General features: G+C 37.0%; 1 protein-coding gene and 1 long non-coding RNA gene across 2 annotated transcripts in view; both read right to left on the reverse strand.

The window, feature by feature from the left end:
* WASL (Wiskott-Aldrich syndrome-like) overlaps nucleotides 1–19181 on the reverse strand; it is a 201939-nt gene extending 182758 nt beyond the window's left edge. Inside the window, exon 1 of the mRNA XM_008570778.1 lies at nucleotides 18883–19181. Within this exon, the coding sequence (XP_008569000.1) occupies nucleotides 18883–18993 (111 nt within the window). The 5' untranslated portion in view covers nucleotides 18994–19181. The remainder of the gene's footprint in view (nucleotides 1–18882) is intronic.
* LOC103588942 lies at nucleotides 1479–14435 on the reverse strand. The gene is made up of 4 exons (XR_550349.1): nucleotides 14399–14435; nucleotides 7746–7859; nucleotides 3539–3730; nucleotides 1479–1517 (listed from the first exon to the last, which is right to left on the reverse strand). It is a non-coding gene; the product is annotated as an uncharacterized LOC103588942 (long non-coding RNA).
* Nucleotides 19182–20123: the final 942 nt, after the last annotated feature.

The following is a 20123-nucleotide window of genomic DNA, read 5'->3' on the forward strand; positions in this document are numbered from 1 at the left end:
AGCAATTTGAAGATCAGAGGGAAAAAAAAGAATGAAAAAGGAAGAGACCTTCAGAGAAATGTTTGACTATTAAATAAGCCAAAATATATGCAACGGGATTACCAGCAGGAGAATAGAGAAAAAGAAGGGCCAGAAAATATATTCAAATAAATAATGGCTGAAAACACCAAAATTAAAACAAAACAAAACAAAACAAACTCTGATCTACACTCCAAGAAAGTTCTACAAACTCCAAGTTGGATGAATGCAAAGATATCTAAAAAAGACACACATTGTAGTGTAATGCTGAAAGATGAAGACAAAAGAAAATCTTAAAATCAACAAGAGAAAAGTGACTTGTCACTAACAAAGGAATCTCAATAAGATTAAGAGCTGACTTTTCATAAGAAACAATGGAGTCTTGGGCCGGCCCGGTGGTGCACTGCTACAGTGCGCCGCGTGGGAGCGCGGTGGCGCTCCTGCCGAGGGTTCGGATCCCACATACAGACCAGCCGCTCACTGGCTGAGCGAGGTGTGGGCGCAACGCCGAGGGTTGCGATCCCGTTGCCGGTCACGAAAAAAAAAAGACAAAAAAAAAAAAGGAAAAAAGATCCCACATACAGACCAGCCGCTCACTGGCTGAGCGAGGTGTGGGCGCAACGCCGAGGGTTGCGATCCCGTTGCCGGTCACGAAAAAAAAAAGACAAAAAAAAAAAAGGAAAAAAAAAAGGAAAAAAAAAAGATACAATGGAGTCTAGTAGACAGAGAGATAACATATATAAAGTTCACAAAGAAAAAAATTGTCAACAAGAAATCCCATATTCAGCAAAGCTATATTTTATTTATTTATTTAGAAAAACTTTTATTGAATCATAATTGATTATACATATTTTGGGGGTCTAATGTTGACATATGTGGATCAAATCAATATCACTAGTATATATATTGTTATAAATTGCACTTATTCTTTATGCCCCTTGTCCAATCTCTCCCCATCCTCTTCCTCCGTCCCCCCTCCCACCACTGATAACCCTAGATTTCTTCTCTCCCTCTGAAAGAGTAATGGTTACTCTACTGATTTGTTGCCTAGATGATCTGCTGATTTGTTGCCTAGATGATCTGTCCAATGCTGAGAGGTGTGTTCAGGTCCCCCAATATTATCGTAGAGCAGATGCTTCTTCTGTCACTCTGGAATGGGCTTTGTGGAGAGAGACATCCTCTTCTTTTCTTTGGTCTCTGCTCGTGACTCTCCTTGTGTCAATGCACTCCAGTGGCTGGTGGACCATCTGCATGGTGGTTGAGACATCTAGCCACTTTTGTGGCAGCTGCAGTTACTGTGGTGGCTGTGATGGGCCACCCACATGGAGGTGATGTTTTTGGCATGCTTCATGGCACTGGCGGTGTGCCTGGTTGTAGGCAGGGTGTCTGGTTCCCGGCTCCATACCTTGGGTGCCTGGGTGGGCTCTGTGGCACTGGTGGTATACCTGGTTGTGGGAGGGGGAGTCCAGTCCCCAGATCCATGCCTTGGGCCCACAAAACTATATTTAAAAAATGAAAGTAAAATAAAGACAATACCAGGTAAACAAAAACTGAGAGTTTGTTCACAGCAGTCCTGCCTTACAAAAAGTACTAAAGGAAGTTCCTCAGACTAAAAGCAAGTGAACCCCACACAGTAATTTGAATCCACATGAAACAACAAAGAACACTAAGAAAATCACTATGTAATTATAAAAGACAGTATAAATGCATATTTTTTTCTTTTTTCCCTTCTTAACTGATTTAAGAAACCACTGTATAAAATAATATATGTGTACTATATTCTTGGACCTATAGAGTATAGAAACATAACATGTTTGCTAATAACAGCACAAGGAAGATGGACAGAAGCAGAGCTGCCCTGGACTAAGGAAATGACACCAGATAGTAACTTGAATCCACAGGACAAATGAGAAAACTGGTATGAGAAATTAAAATATTAATACAAGGGATATAATTAAATACGCTTCTTTAAAAGAAATTATATAAAGTAATAAGCATAACAATATATCATTTGGTTTGTAATATTTATAGATGCAATGTATAATAATAATACCAGAAAAAGGGGAAAAAGAGAATAAATCTATGTAAGAGTAATGTTGCTATATCTCACTGGAATTTAGTCTTAATCTGAAGCTAAAATTATTATGGTGAACCCTATAGCACCACCAAGGAAAAAAATTCCAAAAAATATAGTATAAAAATATAAAGAAAATTAAAATGCTAGATTATAAAAATATTTACTTAATGTAAAAGGAAGGGGAAAGGAGAATAGAGTAACAAAATAGTCATGAGATACATAGATACATAAGAAACAAAAAGTAAAACAGCAGATGTAAATCCAACTTTATCCATGATAACATTAAGTGTGATTGAATTAAGTAATTCAATCAAAAGGCAGAACTTTTCAGAACAGATTAAAAATAGAACAAGATCCCACTCTGCACTGTCCTCAAGAGACATGCTTTAGTTTAAAAGTTATGAATAGGATGAAAGTGAAAGGATGAAAAACATGTACTATGCAAGCAGCAACCACATGAAAGCTGGAATGGCTATACGAATATCAGACAAAATAGGCTTAGAAACAAAACAATTACTAAAGACTAGGAGGAACATTTTATATTAACAAAAGGGTCAACTCATCAGAAAGATATAACAATTATAAGCATGTATATGCCTAAAAACAGAGCACCAAAATCCATGAAGCAAAATCTGACAGAAATGAAGAGAAAAATATACAATTCAACACTAACAGTTGGACACTTCAAAACTCCATGATCAAAAATGAATAAACTAGGCAAAAGATTAACCAAGAAGTAGAAGACTTGAACAGCTTTATAAACCAAGTTTATCTAACAGACATCTATAGACCACTCCACCTAAATAAAGAAGAATATACATTCCTCTCAAGGTGCATAGATCATTCTCCAGAACAGATCATATGCTAGGCCTTAAAACAAACCTCAATAAATTTAAAAGTATACAAGTAATATAAAGTATGTTCTCCAATAATAATGGAATAAAATTAGAAATAAATAATAGAAATAAATTAAAGAAACAAACAAATATGCAAAAATCAATGAGGAAACTCCTAAACAACCAATGGGTCAAAGATATAACACAGGAGAAATTAGAAGATATTTTGTGATGAATGAAAATAAAGACACAACACCAAAAATTCTGGGATGTAGGTAAAATAGGGCTGAGTAAGAAATGTATAACTATAAATGTCTATATTTTTAAAAATCTCAATCTCACCTTCACCTAAGACAATAGAAAAAGAAGAGTAAACTAAACTTAAAGCAAACAGAAGGAAACATATAATAAAGATTAGAGTGGAAATTAATAAAATAAAGAATAGAAAAAACAATAGAGAAACGCAATGAAACCAAAGCTGGTTCTTTGAAAAGATAAGAAAGTTAACAAACCTTTAGCTAGATCGACAAGGAAAAAAAAAGGACCATCACAATTGGCTTTCACCTTCCTGTTAAAGCCACAGAGAGGTTGTACTTGAATGCCTCACCTGGTCCAACCAGCAGATGTTACTGACACCTCCTTCCTTTCCCCTTGCCTCAGACTTCTATTTGGAAACAAATAAAGATGAAGCCACAAAGCAGTGGTACTGTTTGAGATATGCCAAATCCACAGTCTGTTATGTGCTCTTGGATTATAGTAAAGTTCACATAGATCTTCAACTTTTCAGGCATTAAATTTCCTGTGAGGATAAAGGAAAATGTTTTACTCATTACAAAACTCATTTCTTTCTGTTTAAACTTTATATTATTTTGTTTTTAAGCTCTAATAATTTTTTAAAAATTGAAATACTGTGTAGTCTTTTATGTTAGTTTGAAATGTTTCTTATTCGTATAACATCGTTGCTGCTCATGGTAAAATAATACAAAACAGAAAACTGAAAGTCCCCTTCCCTTCCTCTTTTACCAGTGATAACTCCCGGTTATAGTTCCTTGTGTATAATTCTGTAAATTTCCTGGGAATATGGAAGCAAATGCATGTGTATATATATTTAACACAGTATTTGGCTATGCTGTCCATAATATTCTGTATCTTGCTCTTCCCACATGACAAGATATTTTGGGTGTCTGTCCATATCTGTACATCTTTGTAGTGACCACATCATACTCCACTGTACAACTATATAACAATATTTTTAGGAAGTTTTATTGACTGGCATTTTTTCTGTATTTTTTTCTCTATCAAAAATTTTGTACTTAGTATCATGCACATTAGTATGTTGGCACACTTTTGCCAGGATGGAATGGAATTGCAGGTGTGAGGGTATATATATGTCAACTTAGATATATATTGCAAAATTATCTTCCAAAATTTTGTTCCAATTTATGATCTCACTAATAGTGAATGAGAGAGCTGATTTTTAACTTGTTTCCTAAACAGTAATGTTGATTTTTTTCAGTTTGTTAAGGGTATCCTTTTTTCTTGCCAAGGTTTTTTTTTTTTTTTTTTCCTCTTTTTTTAAGAGTAAACTTTTAGTTTCTCATTTATATCCAAATTCTACTTTTGGATACTGTTGCCATTTCTGAAAATCAAGATGTGGCTTTTCAGATACCAACAGAGTATAATATAAAAACAGAAAACCAAAGACCAGCTTTAAAAAGAATATTTTTTTATCCCGGTATATTTCTTATGTAGCACTTTACCAAAATAATAATTATTTTTAAAGTACATGAATCACAAGGAGTTACAAATTCATCTCTTCACCGAATCTCATTGCTTTTATAAATTCATAGAACCTCACAAAGTTTTGGCACAACTCTTTCATAAAAAAGTATCATTTAAATAAAATTCTAAATTTCATGTACTTTTAGTTTTTTACAAGGAGCCCTTATGAAAAGTCCTTGGCAGCAGGATGCAGGGCAAAGAGCAAGCTAATACCAGTTTAGCAACTGGTAAGCTGTTAACTTTGGGCAAGTTATTTACCCTTTCTTAGTTTGTTTCTTCAACTGTAGGAGGTCAATTGTTGAGAAGACTAAATAATAGTCAGCTAGTACAGTGCAGGTCATATAACTGTATGCACTAAATAAATAGCATTTTTTATTTATGTGAAGCCTTTATATACTTTCCAAAAATTTCCCTCTATTAGATGATTTAAGGCTGACATTGGCATATAAAATTGGCTTAATATTTTCATTTTGAGAGAAATGATATTAAGTAAAACGTGTTTATAAAACTTTTGATTGAAAGCTACAAATTACCTAATTCTAGCACAATGTGCTATTTTTTTTCTTTGGTACACTATATTAGATGTATATATCAATGATCATAAAAAAAAAAAAAGCACCCCTGGGGGGCGGTCTTTGTTTTTTGACTGATGTGTTACATATGTAATCAGACACTGTTTAGTAACAAACCTCAAAGCAGTAGGTAGAACATATTTTTATTGAAATATATTACTTCTCCTACTCCAATTTGCTAATCCTAAATAACAGATATAAAGATAGGATGACCTTGGGTCAATATACAATTATGTAGTTTTTAGGGTAAATACTATTACAAATGATTTTATTTTTCTTTGCTAGGTTTTAATTAAAGATTGGAGGTAAAAGAGACTTTGGGGTTTAATATTTACACCATGCTTATTGCCATTTTGTAAATGTGGGGAAAACCATTAACAGGGTAATATGGTACACAGATATTTTTAAGAGCACAACAGCCAAAAATAGATGTACGTTTTGTATCCTGTAGAAAGCCTTAGTCCCTGAATGGTGAGAATCAACTTCAGAGGTCCTGTCCCCATGTAACACTGGAAATTAGCCTGGCTGATATTGTCAATCACTTCTTTATGATTCTTCATAAATAAGAAGAGGTTCCTTTGTTATTCAACACTCAATTATGTGCTTTAGATACAACTTGCTTAAATTATTTTTTTTCCAGATGAATTAACTAAGCCTTAGATGAAGAGACCTCCCCTGGGTCATACAGCTAATAACTCCCAGAGCCAGAAAGAAGACCTCAGTGGCTGGCTTTGATTCCCAAGCCTGTGCAATCCACCATTACACAATATTGACCCCACAGGCTTATAAGGTGAAATAAGGAACTTAATCCTTTTCACTCCAGTCTCCAGAAGAGCATCTGACCATGGGTATCTGTCCACTATGAAAGAAGTTTTCTGAGTGCTAGACCATAGGGAACAGGTGATCAAGGGGCATCTGTTAATTTTATATATATTCTCAGTATGGCTTTTATGAATTAAAGGAGAAACTGGCAATTGAAGAAAGGGAAGCTTAGGTTATTAGAAGTTTGCATCATCTTAAAGTTTCCTGGGCCTCATTATAACACACAACATATATATACATCGAAAGCAGCAGGGGAAAGATAATGTTGTCAAGACCCTTATGCTTCTTCAAGAAGAAAGTTTTTGTGTCTTTGAAGAATTTTGACTTCAGCAAACAGAAACGATAACTAGTCAAGTGCTAGTACATTATGTCTCCAGAAGAAAATCAGTAAGCTTATCTTTCAGATAAAAAATCAGGTATTACAATACTAAAACTGGAATATATGAAAAATGCTGCTGGTTTCTGTCTTGGAAGTTTTAAGTCTTTGAAAGACGATTTTTAAAAATTTGGCTTACATTTAAAACTGTTGTAAAAGTGACTTGTTTTTTCAACGAGTAAAAATTTTAATTTTGTGGGTATTTTGGCAGTGAGGGAAATGGTGGGGTAGGTAATTAAGTGATATCTTCCCTGTGATTGTTTCATGTATTCTTACTAGATATGCTGAATGAATTTTTTTAAAAAAAATGTAGACTGTAATGTAGTATTTGTGGAGGCACCTCCTCGGCAGAGGGCAGAAGTGAATCCCTGAATCCTGGGATATCAGAAGGAGCTGGAGGTAGTCCCCACCATTACTACAGATTCTGCTTCTGCGCAGGTGGTCCACCACAGCCACTGCTGCTGCAAGGGCGGCTCACTGCCACAGCAGCAGCCCCAGCCACCACACAGGTGGCCTGCCAACCACTCAACTGCACTGACAGGAGAGTCACCAGCACAGCACAGGGAAAGAGGTGAGCGAGTGCAGACTCATGACCCAGTGGCCCAGCCCACAGGTAGAATTATTTTGCCACATGTGGTAGCACACTAATGACTTCTTATGCTTGATATGATCTTGTTTCAAGACAGCTAGATAAATTAGGGAGAAAATTCTTATTAACAATAAATATTAATGCAACCCTCACTTTGAAGGTAGATACATAGCTTGATCATAAAACATTGTTATGTTCATCTTTTCATTTATTCACTTTCATTTTAAAATTGAGATGCCTCTATGAGTACTTAGAAAAATACATGTCTACCATTCAGATAAATCATACTTTAAAAGTGAGAACATTTTTATGGAATCAAATACACAAAATACTGCCATTTATATTTGTTTAATGTTACATGGGAATTGGGCATGCTGAAGAACTACAAAGAATACACTAAATTATCATTATAAAACGTACAAATTACTGGAAAGTGCAATTTGGCAAGGCAAAATAAAATTTAAAAATTGCTCACCCTTCAACCGAGAAAACCTGTTTCCTGGAAATCCTCATTGTAAAATAACCGATCAAGTCTGTGAAGAAAAAGTGTGTGTGTACACCCTGCAATACTACATTAGGGGGGAAAAAGAAAGAAAAGAGAAACAAAAAACCTGTCTGTCCCTCAGATATTGGTAAATCCATATAATGTGTCCATTGATAATGGTATACTTACTGACAGGAAACAATGTCCATAAAAATTAATGTCTGTGCCTGTAGGGTGTGCTTGGTGATGAGAATAAATACATATGTGTGTAGTCATCATTCAATAATCCATGCAAAACAAAACCTGGGAGATTTGGGAGTAAAACGTTAGTATTATTTCTGGGTGGTGGTGTTTATACATGATTTTCACTTTTACTATTACTACTCTGTGAACTGCCTAAGCCTACACTATCCAATAGAAATACAATGTGAACCACAATAATTCCTTGAACTTGTTAAGTAAACAGATATGATGTTGACAGGGGCGGGAGAGAGAGAGAGGGGGGAAAAGGAGGAATTGATAAAGGGACATGAAAATCAACTACATTGTATATTGACAAATAAAAATAAAAATAAATAAATAAAAAGAAATATGTGAACCAAATAAACAACTACAAATTTTTTAGTAGCCAATACGTAAATAAAAAGTGCAATTAACTTTAACAAATTTTATTAAACAATATATTTAAAAAACTATAATTTCAACATGTAATCAATATTAAAATATTAAATATTTTATATTTTTTTGTACTAAGCCTTAGAAATCTAGTGTGTATTTCACACTTACTGAACATCTCAATTTTGATTAATCACATGTCAATTTTTTAGTAGCCACACCAGGCTAGTGGCTACCAAGTACCATACTGGAAAACCCAGGACTAAGTCTTTAATAATGAGCACTATATTTTTAATGAGAAAGAAACATTTTTTAAATAAGTCACTTGACTGCTATCAGAGCTTTTTTCCAAAGTCTCACACTGTGTATTATACAATTTTGGAGGGTTACTTTAAACTGTCTCCTAGCACTCTGTGAAATATTCTTGTTTTTAGAAGTGAACAGGATGGTCTGAGCTTAAGGAATAAAGAGATACCACTACAAAAAATCAATTTAAAATGTATCACTAAAATGAGTCTTCCAGTTTGTACATGGGTGTGCACATGAAACCAATCCCCTGATTTCCCTGTTTTCTAATATTGAGTTTTTGACAGTTAAATTCAATAAATATTTACTGATTAGGTACATACTATGAGCATTATTTTGGGCTCCCTTATTATGAGATTATGACCACTCAGAGAGTATTTACTCAAAGAGTTAAAAAGCTTCTCCAACTTTCCTTGGTCTTTCTCAAAAATAGGCAAAAGATCATAATCATTAGGAACCTCAAATATAGGATCAAAAAATTAAGAATTTATTCAGTGTGCCTTTAAATAAACCTAAAAATTCCCATTGGAGGAATTTCTTCTCCTATGGAGGAAAAAGGGTAAGAATTACATTGAACACCTCTTTGGAAACCATGCAAGCAAGGAAACAGTGGAGTGAAATACTTGAAGAGTTAAAAGAAAAAGCCCACCAACCCAGATTTTTGTTTACAACAAAATTATCCTTCAAAAGTGGAGAAATAGTTTCTCAAACAAAAATTGACGAAATATGTTACCAGAAGACCTGCCTTGCAAGAAATGTTAAAAGTCCTTCAGAGAGAAAGGAAATGATATAGGTTAGAAACCTGAATAAACATAAAGAAAGAATATTGTTGGAGAATATGTAAAGGTAAATAAAATCTTATTTTTCTCATTTTTAATTGATCTAACAGATAACAGCTTGATTAAAACAATAATAGCAATAACGTATTTAGTGATAATAGCCTTTGGATAAATAAAATTAATACCATCAGTGTTATAAAGGATGGAAGGAAGAAATAGGAAATAGGAGAGTACTTCAAAAAGTTCATGAAAAGATTTGTACTATCTTTTAACTTTACTTTTCCATGAACTTTCTGAACTCCCCTAGTATCCTGTTAATAAGGAACCTCCACTACCCATGAAGCCGTATATAAGCAGATTTCAAAGAGTTTGTGCAAAATGTAATTAAAAGATAAAAAATTTCTCACCATGAGCTCCATCAAGTTCAAGACACTTTCGTAAGTGAAGATACTAGCCATTTAGTCCATCCCTAAAGAACTGAGTCTCCTGAGAATTTAACCATGCCAATGCAGTCATTTTTACATTATTAACTGAAGAAAAATGGGTGCCCTTTATAGACTTTTTAAGATTGGGAAACAAACAGAAGGCAGAAGGAGCCAAATCAGAATAGGAAGGTGGATGCCTAATGATTTCCCATTGAAACTCTTGCAAAGTTGCCCTTGACTGGTGAGAGGAATGAGCAAGAGCATTGTTGTGGTGGAGAAGGACTCTCTAGTGAAGGTTTCCTGAGTGTTTTCCTGCTAAAGCTTTAGCTAACTTTCTGAAAACACTCTCAGAATAAGTAGATGTTATCATTCTTTGGCATTCCAGAAAGTCAGCAAGAAGAATGCCTAGAGTATCCCAAAAAACTGTTGCCATGACCTTTGCTCTTGATCAGTCTGCTTTTGCTTTGACTGGACCATTTTTATCTCTTGGTAGCCACAACTTTCATTGTACTTTGTCTTCAGGATTGTACTGGTAAAGCCATGTTTCATCACCTGTTGGAATTCTTTGAACAAATGCTTCAGAATGTTGATCCTGCTTGTTGAAAATTTCCATTGAAAGCTCTGCTCTTGTCAGCAACTGATCTGGGTGCAAGAGTCTTGGCATCCATTGAGAAAAATTTGTTCCACTGTAACTTTTCAGTCAGAATTGTGTAAGCTGAGCCAATTGAGATTGTCTATAGTGCTGGCTATTGTTTCTGCTGTTAATCATCAGTCCTCTTCAATTATGGTACAAAGAAGATTAATTTTTCCCCACATGTTGTTGTGGATGTCCTGCCACTGTGGGCTTCATCTTCAACGTCACCTCGTCCCTTCTTGAAACAAGTTATCCATTTGTAAACTGCTGATTTATTGGGGCATTGACCCCATGAACTTGTCAGAAAGCATCAATGATTTAACCATTCTTCCACCCAAGCTTCAAAATAAATGTGATGTTTGTTTCTTTTTCAGTCTTAGTAGAATTCATGTTACTCTGACAGGGGCTCCTTTCAAACTGATGTCTTATCCTTCTTAGTGCCTCGAACTAGATCCTGTTCAGACATGTACTAGCAAGATAGTATGATTTTGGGCCCAAAAACCTTACAATCAATGCTGTTTATTACTGTATGCATTTTCTATGAACTTTTTGAAGCCTTCGTCTTAGATTAGTAGTAAATGTATATTGCAAACTAGGAAAACCACTAAAAACATTTTAAACAGGAGTACATTTGATATGCTGAGAAGAGAAAGAATGTAATCATAAAAAATGTTCAATTAAAACCAAAGAAAGCAAAACAAAACTGAAAGAAGAAAAAAGGTCAAGAACAACAAACAAAACAGTTATAATTATATCTGATATTCCAACTAAACCAATAATCATTTTATATGTTGATGGAGTTTGGATGTGTTGTCCCCTCCAAAACTCATGTGGAAATTTGATCTCCTATATGGCAGGGTTGGAAACTGACTGAGTCATGGGGGCGGATCCCTCATGAATGGATTAATGCTCTCCCTGGGGGAAGGGGGGATAAATGAGTGAGTTCTCACTCTATTAGTTCCCACGAGAGCTCCTTGCTTAAAAAGACCCTGGCACCTTCTCTCTCTCTCTTGCTTCCTCTCTCTCTTGCTTCCTCTCGCCATGTGATCTGCTTGTACCTGCTGGCTGCTGCCACTTTTCCGCCATGAGTGGAAGCAACCTGAGGCCCATGCCAGATGGAGCTGTCCCAGAATCATAAGCCAAATAAAGCCTCTCTTCTTTATAAATTACCCAGTCTCAGGTAATTCTGTTATAGCAACACAAAACGGACTAAAACATATGTGAATGGTCTAAATACACCAATTACAAGATAGATACTGTCAGAAAAAACAAAAAAAGACCCAACTACATGTTCTCTACAGGAAACCATTTTAAATATAAATTAAAGGCAAAGGGATAGAAAAAGATATACCATGTGAACACTAATCTAAAGAAAGGTGGAATAGCTAACTTCAGGAAAAGCATACTTCAGAGCAAGAAAAATTATCAGGGACATAGAGTGGTGTTACATGATAATAAAGGGATCGATTCTCCAAAAAGACATAATGATCTTTAATGTGTATGCTGCTAATAAGAAAGTGTCAAAATACAAGCAGCAAAAAGGCTACAGAATTGCAAGAACAAATATAGATGAATTTACTATCTCAGTAAAAGAATTCAACATCCCTCCACGAGTAATTGGCAGATCCAGTGGGAAGAAAATCAGTAAGGATATAATTGAAATAAACAGCACCATTAACCAACTGGATCTAGTTGATGTTTATAGAATCCTTCATCCAACAACAGCATAATACACATTACTTCTTCTGAGGCTCACATGGAACAATCACCAAGACAACCACATTCTAGGCCAGAACACATCTTAACAAATTTAGAATAGAAATCATACAAAGTATGCTCTCAGACCACAGTGGAATTAAACTAGAAATCAGTAACAGAAAGACAGCTATAAAATTCCAAAATATTTGGAGAATAAACATAATTCTAAATAACACATGAGTCAATGAAGTCTCAAGAGAAATTTTAAAAATTCTGAAACTAAAATGAAAATATAACTTATCAAAATTTGTGGGATACAGCAAAAGCAGTGCTTAGAAATTCAGCATTGAATGCACTAGAAAAGAAAAAATATAAAATCAATAACCTAAGCATCTACCTTAGGACTATGAAAAGAAAAGCAAATTAAATCGAAAATAAGCAAATTAAAAAAAAAAGTTACAGGATAAATCAATGCAATGTAAAACAGAAAATCAATACAGAAATGAAAAAAATAAATCAATAAAACATAAACTTCTGCCCAGCCTAACCAAGAATAAAAGAGAGGAGACACAAATTACTAACAAAAAATGAAAGAGGGCTATCACTGTTGATCCCATGGACATTAAAAGGATAGCAAAGAAATATTATGAACAACTCCATATACACAAACTTGATAATTTAAGTGAAATGGACCAATTCTTTTAAAGGTATAACCTATCCAACAGCACATGATAACTACTTGATCTGAGCAGGCCTATAACGATTAAAAAAATAGAACCAATAAATAACAGCAACCTTCTAAAACAAAAAACAAGTCCAGATGATTTCACTGAATTCTACCAAACAGGTAAGGAATAAATGATACAAGTAGTCTACAATCTCTTGAGGAAACACTTCATAACTATTCTATGAGGGCAGCACTAATTCCAAAACCAGACAAAGACCCAACAAAAAGGGAAAATTATAGCCCCAAACCTCTCACATAGATACAAAAATCCTCAACAAAATACTAGCAAACTAAATCCAGCAATATACAAAAAGATGTATACATAACAAAGTAGTGGAATTTGTTCCAGGTAAGACTGGTCCAACATTCAAAATCAGCTAATGCATCCTATCAACAGGCTAAAGAAAAAACAAACGATCATGTGAATACATGCAGAAAAAAACATTTAACAAAATCCAACACTCATTCATGATAAAAACTCTTCGAGAGGAACTTCTTCAAATTGATAAAGAACATCTATTAATAACCTACCCCTAGCATCATACTTAATGGTAACAAACGAGATGCTTCTTTCCCTAATATTGAGAACGAAGCAAGAGCATCACCTCTCACCACTCCTGTTAGACACCATTCTAGAAGTCCTAGCTAATGCAATGATACAATAGTAGAATAGGAAATAAAATAAAATAAAATGTTTACAGATGGTGAAGGAAGAAATAAAATTGACTTTATTTGCAGATGACATAATTGCTTCTATAGAAAATCCCAAAAAAGTCAAAGAAAAAAATGTTCTGGGAACTAATAAACCATTATAGCAAGGTTGTAGAATACAATGGTTAATATACAAAGTTAACTGTTTTCCTGTGTACCAGCAATGAAAAACTGGAATTTGAAATTAAAAGCACAACATTACTTAATTAATTTAATTAATGCAAAAAAAAAAAAAAAGACAGAAATATCAGCCCCGATTCAAAGTTAGCTTCTGTTTTTACTATAAAGACAAGGAAGTTTCACAAGAAAAATCAGTTGATGCAATCATTTCAAAAGGACACAGAGACATGGGCAATGTGAAAAAAGTTATTTACAGCTAAGTATACCTTAAACGATAGAAACTAGTAACATCATTTATATTAACAACGTGACATTCCAAAGTACAATTTGTGAAAAGCTAAGTTGATCAAACTGTGATCACTATCTAATCCCCTCTCCTTAAATGATTTAAGCAAGAGTTATTCTTATGATTAAATTTAAGTATAATTGTCTCTAAAGTTTCCACCAACAAACAGCTTGCCCTTAGCAGTTTTTCACATTTTTTCCTATAGCAACTCTTTCAACATCTTTTAACAACAATCAGTATGTTAAAGAATCAAAATACATAATCCCATCCCTAAACAGTGATTAGAATTGATTAGATGGGGTTTTGTCTGCTAGCTACAGACCACTGTCTCCTGAGAACTTTTGTCCCATATATGCATTACCTAAAAACCCTATCTAATAATCAAATAAGAATCAAGATTTCTAACCCTCTACACTTGCCATACTTTAAATCATATCTAGATTACTTATAATACCTAACACAATGTAAATGCTATGTAAATAGTTCTTATATTGTTTTCTGTTATTTTTCATTGCTGTATTTTTTAAAAATTATTTTTTACCCAAATATTTTCAATGCATAGTTGGTTGAATCCATGAAAGCAGAACCAATGGATATGGAGGGCCAACTACAAGCAAAAGAAAATAGTATCAATAAAATAGAAAACAAAAACAAATAGTAATCAATGAAAAAAAGGTGGTTATTCATTATTCAAAATATTTTAACACTTATTTGTACGTATTCGTGGGGTTACAGTATATTGTTTCAATACATGCATATACTACACAATGATTCACTTTAGGTAGATAGAATAGTTTTGTACTATTAGTCTAATGTTTCTTTTACACTCAACGCTTCTGCCCTAGGTAACCATTATTCTAATGTCTACTTCTATGAGAACCACTTTTTTTGTTTTTGATGCCACCAGTGACACCATGTGGTTGGTATTTATCTTTTTGTGCCTGACTTACTTCACTTAGCATGATGGTTTACAGTTGCATTCATGTTGTTGCAAATGATAGGATATATTTTTTAGTTGAGTAGTACTCCATTGTGTGTGTGTGTGTGTGTGTATACATACGCACATCACAGTTGTTTTATCCATTCATCTGTTGATGAACATTACATTGATTCCATCGCTTGACTATTGTGAATAGTGCTGCGATGCACATGGGAGTGCAGGTATCCTTTTCATATACTTGTTCTTTAGCTTTGGGTATATATCCAGCAGTGGGACAGCTGGGTTGAAGGGTAGCTCTATTTTTAGACCTCTAAGGAACCTCCATACTGCTTTCCACAGTGGCTATATCAATTTAAACTCCCACCAGCAACGTCAGAGAGTTCCTTTTTCTCTGCATCCCCACCAGCATTTGTTATTTTCTGTCTTGGTGATAATAGCTATTCTTTTTTTTTTTTTCCCTTTTTTTTTTTTCATGTCCGGCAACGGATTGCAACCCTCAGTGTCGTGCCTGTACCAGACTGGGACCGGCAACGAGATCGCAACCCTCAGTGTCGTGCCTGTACCAGACCGGGACCGGCAACGAGATCGCAACCCTCAGTGTTGCACCCGCACCTCGCTCAGCCAGTCAACGAGATCGCAACCCTCAGTGTCGTGCCTGTACCAGACTGGGACCGGCAACGAGATCGCAACCCTCAGTGTCGTGCCTGTACCAGACTGGGACCGGCAACGAGATCGCAACCCTCAGTGTCGTGCCTGTACCAGACTGGGACCGGCAACGAGATCGCAACCCTCAGTGTCGTGCCTGTACCAGACCGGGACCGGCAACGAGATCGCAACCCTCAGTGTTGCACCCGCACCTCGCTCAGCCAGTGAGCGGGAACTGGTCTGTATGTGGGATCCGAACCCTCGGTGGGAGCACCGCCGTGCTCCCAAGCGGCGCACTTTAGCAGTGCGCCACCGGGCCGGCCCACTAATAGCTATTCTTATTGGAGTAAGATGATATCTGGCTGTGGTTTTAATGTGCATTTCCGTGATCATTAGTGATGGTGAGCATTTTTCATGTGCCTGTTGGCCATTTGTATGTCTTGTTTTGAGAAATGTTTAGGTCCTTTGCCCATTTTTTAATTGAGTCATTTGGGTTTTTTCTTTTCTTTTTTTTGCTGTTGAGCTGTTCGAGTTCCTTACATATTCTGGGTATCAGACCCTTGTCTAATGTGTAGTTTGCAAACACTTTCTCCCATTCTGTAGGTTGTCTCTTCACTTTGTTGACAGTGTCCCTTTCTGTGCAGAAGCTTTTTAGTTTGATGTAGTCCCTTTTATGCATTTTTGCTTTAGTTGCCTGTGCCTTTGTACTTTTTATTCAGAAAAGCACTACCCACTCCCATTTCATGTAGCATTTCCCCTATGTTTTCTTCTAATAGTTTCATAGTTTCAGGTCTTAAGTTTAGCTCTCTGGTCCATTTTGAGTTGATTTTCATGTAAGGTGATAGATAGGAGTCTAGTTTAAATATTCTGTATGTGGCTATCCAGTTTTCCCAACACCATTTGCTCATGGGGTATACTCTTTAATGTGTTGTTGGATTCTGTTTGCTAGTATTTTGTAGAGCATCTTTGCATTTGTGTTCATTAGGGATATTGGCCTGTAGTTTTCTTTTCTTATTGTCTCTTTTTCAATTTTAATATGAAGGTAATGCTTGCCTCACAGAATGAGTTTGGAAGTATTCCCTCTGCTTCAATTTCTTGGAAAAATTTGAGAAGAATTAGTATTAGTTCTTTAAATGTTTGGTAGAATTTGGCAGTGAAGTCATCTGGTCCTAACACATAAACTAAAAACTTAAAATTTTTTTTCACCTTGGAAAATAAACAATACAATGCAACACCTATCATTCATATAAGTAATACAATTTCAGGTAATTTAGAAATAGGAATTTCCAGTGAAATCATTCGGGTTTATCTACCTTTCACTTAGATAAATACTGGCTTTGTCTCCATTTTGCAAAACATATGTACACGAGGGTTAACAGTGGGGCTGCTCTTTCCCTGTTACTGAGTCCCTGACATCTAGAACCGTTAGACTGACAGAACATTAATGACAGAAAGACTGTGGAGCTATCTTGACCAACCTCTCATTTTCAAATTAGAAAAGTGAGGTTAAGGAAGGCAGAGATTCTTACTCATATTCACAATTAATTGCAGCAGAACATGAACTAAATCCAGAAGCTCCTAACTCTTCTATGAGTATCCCTTTCTTCCTCTTCAGTCAGCAGCCCAGGAGGTTCAGTTCACCAAAGAGATTTATTCAAGCCGCTCCTTAACTCTTAATTTACAGTCTAATAATTAACTGACTTTTAAACAAAACTGCTATAATTGATTTACCTAAATCAAAACAAATACACTAGAGAATTCAAAATTTTACTCTAAAACCTCCCTAACAGTAACAGGAAATCTGACCTGAGTACTAAACAGCATTAATGACAACTCTTTCATATCCTTTTCCAGTATCAGGTACTCTAAACGTTTTACATAAATATTACATCCTTGAAATACCCGACTAAGCCCATTTTACAAACCTAAACACTAAGGCCAAGACTATTTAAGAAATCTGCCTATATGACAGAGTTAAGAGCAATCACAAACAGGATTTATAACCAAGCCCTGTTGGAATCTTCTGAATCTATTCCCGTGCTTATAGGCCACCCTGTATTACACATATTTTGTGCTCACCTTTTTCCTCTATACTAGAAAGGGCCCCTAACCATTTTCCTATATTTTCCCAACACCTCAGCTAAACTGCATACACCCAACTAGCCATTTGGAGCTGGAAATGGCCACACAGTACCAACCTCAGCCCCAATGGCCAAGAACTACTAGGTTGAGGTTTTCTTGTGCATGGCCTTAGAGAGATCAGCAACCCCTCCCACCAACGCCAAAAGAGAAAAAAAGGAAAATCAGTGGGAAGGAGAGTAGAAATTAGGCCTGCACGAAAGTGCTGGAAAAATACATCCTGTTTCTATGCAATGGAGAGCATAGCATTTCCTACCCTCTATTTGTAAAGCAAAACATTTTTGCACCAAAATATATGTCTTTGACATATTTCAAGATGGCTAATTCAAGGACACTGAAAAACAAAATTAGGAACAGGCTATTTCTTTGTGGAAAGAAATTTACGAAGCAATTTTCCCTCCCTGGGCCATTATCTGCTATTTCTGAGAAGAGCTGTGAGAGTACCTGAAATATATTCATTAGCACGCAAGATGTCTCTTAATTTCTGACTTCCTTCTCTCACTACGGACAGCACCTCCCCCAGAACTTCAGAGAAACATGGTCTAAGGTCATTACTGTGGGGCTTCTCCCTCTTCCAAATTTGTCTCTCTCACTGATATATGAGCTTTGTACCTCCACTAATTTGGGACATTAATCTCTTGTGATTCCCCCCTGCTTTGCGTTCTCCCAGCATGTTTAACAACATTTGCTATGCCTTTTCTTCATACTGATATAAATTTGTCAGTGATGTTTATTGATGTATCTTCAGGGATGAAGTTTTCTTTTGGCCCCTACAAATGCCTCAGGACCCTGCACTCGACTTTATTCCCTCCTGGAATCCAAAAGGGAGATTAAAAACCACCTTATGGTCCCCTTCATTCCCTGATCTGTCCACTCCTTAACCCTCTGGCATTGCTAAAGGTACCTCCTGATCAAGCAGTAGGATGTGGAGCGAGAGCCAGGACAGAGACCCCAGAGGCTCTTGAGATCAAGCAGCTTTTGCAAGAAGAAAATCCCCTTGTGGCCTGAGAGTAAAATCCCCTTGTGGCCTGAGAGTACAGTTTGAACCAGCTGCAAGGGCGCAGACCGGGCGGCCAAGCTGGAGTCCAGGGCAGGCCTCGAAGGTGACGCTCCCTTGTTCTCCAGCAGCCCGCACCCAGGGAGCAGGGCGACGGCGCCCACGCGGGGCCGGCTGGAAGCCTGGCCGCCGGGGGAACCCTCCCCGCGCCGCTCCCGCCTCTGTCCCCTCTCCCGCTTCCTGGACCTCAAGCCCGGGCCCGTGAGGGAAGGTCGGGGTGGCGACGCGGGTCTCGACCACTGACCACACATTTCTTGCCGAGGAAGGTGAACAGGGACTCGTTCTCCTGCGGGGTGAGCAGCAAGGACCCCACGTTGGTGACCCTCCGCGGCGGCGGCTGCTGGCCGGAGCTCATGGTTTCGCCGGCGGGGTTGGGAGTCCAGGGCCGTCTCCTCCGGCGAGTGGGCGAGCGCTCGTTCCCCTCTCGGTGACAGGGGCGGGAGGAACAGAGTCACAGGCGCAGCATCTCGCAGCTCCTCCGGCGCGAGGAGGCGGCGGCCTAGAGAAGGAGGAGCTGACGGGAGCTGCCTTCGAGGGCGCCGGCTTCGTCCTTCGGGGTCTCGGCTGGTCCTTCTGGTCCCCGGGCCCAGCGACTGCTGCTTAAATAAAGGATAGAGGTTCCTCCAGTAGGAACCCTGGTGCGTCTCCCCGGAGTAGCTCTTCTTTCTCAGGCGCTTCTCAGGAGAGACAGTCTTTGTTCGCCGCTTTCAGTCAGAGCCGCAGGTGCCTGGGGCGTCTCAGACTTTGTCCAGACGTCGCCAGTGGGATGGAGGAACAGCCAGGCCTATCCCAGGACTGTGGAAGAGATCTTGTTGATGGACTTAAAAAACAAAGGCACGTAGAAAAGACTTCTGTCTCCCGCCTGATGTGTCACCAGGTGTAAATGTGTGTGTAACATTTAAATCCATTTTTTTTTTTTTTTTTAAAGACCCGGAACAGTTTCTTTCTGTGTCATGAATTGGAAAATACCCCTTTTCCCCTCACTGTAATCTCTCTATATCCCTCAAACCCCAGAGACCTTGTTTTCTTTTTATCCAAAATAAATGTACCCATTCTTGGATGTCATGGAGTAAAAATACTTCGTCTGGTTTAATCTTTAGATATAAATCTCAAGAATTTGTATGCTTCAGAATAGTGAAAGTTACCTAACAATGCTATATATTAAACTTAATCAACATATCTGTCCTATAACAATTACACTTTCTGAAAAGTGTTTGATTTTAAAATCTCTGGTAGCTCCCAATAGAAATTTCCTATTTACTAAACAGGTTGAAAAACCTGTTTATGGTGGAATTCCATACAAGTTGTACCCAAGGAGCAAGAAATTCTTACCAAAAATGGAGTAGAATAAAACTGGATCTTTGAGTACCATATGACAGAGTCACATAGGATAGGCCACTTGGGTTAAAAGCATAGGTCAAGCAAATCATTAACAACTTGGTCTAGGTTTTATGGGAAAGCAGGAAGCCAGCTGTTTGCAAACCA

Source organism: Galeopterus variegatus, unplaced genomic scaffold, assembly GCF_000696425.1.
Source record: "Galeopterus variegatus unplaced genomic scaffold, G_variegatus-3.0.2 Scaffold630, whole genome shotgun sequence".
Taxonomy (NCBI): Eukaryota; Metazoa; Chordata; class Mammalia; order Dermoptera; family Cynocephalidae; genus Galeopterus; species Galeopterus variegatus.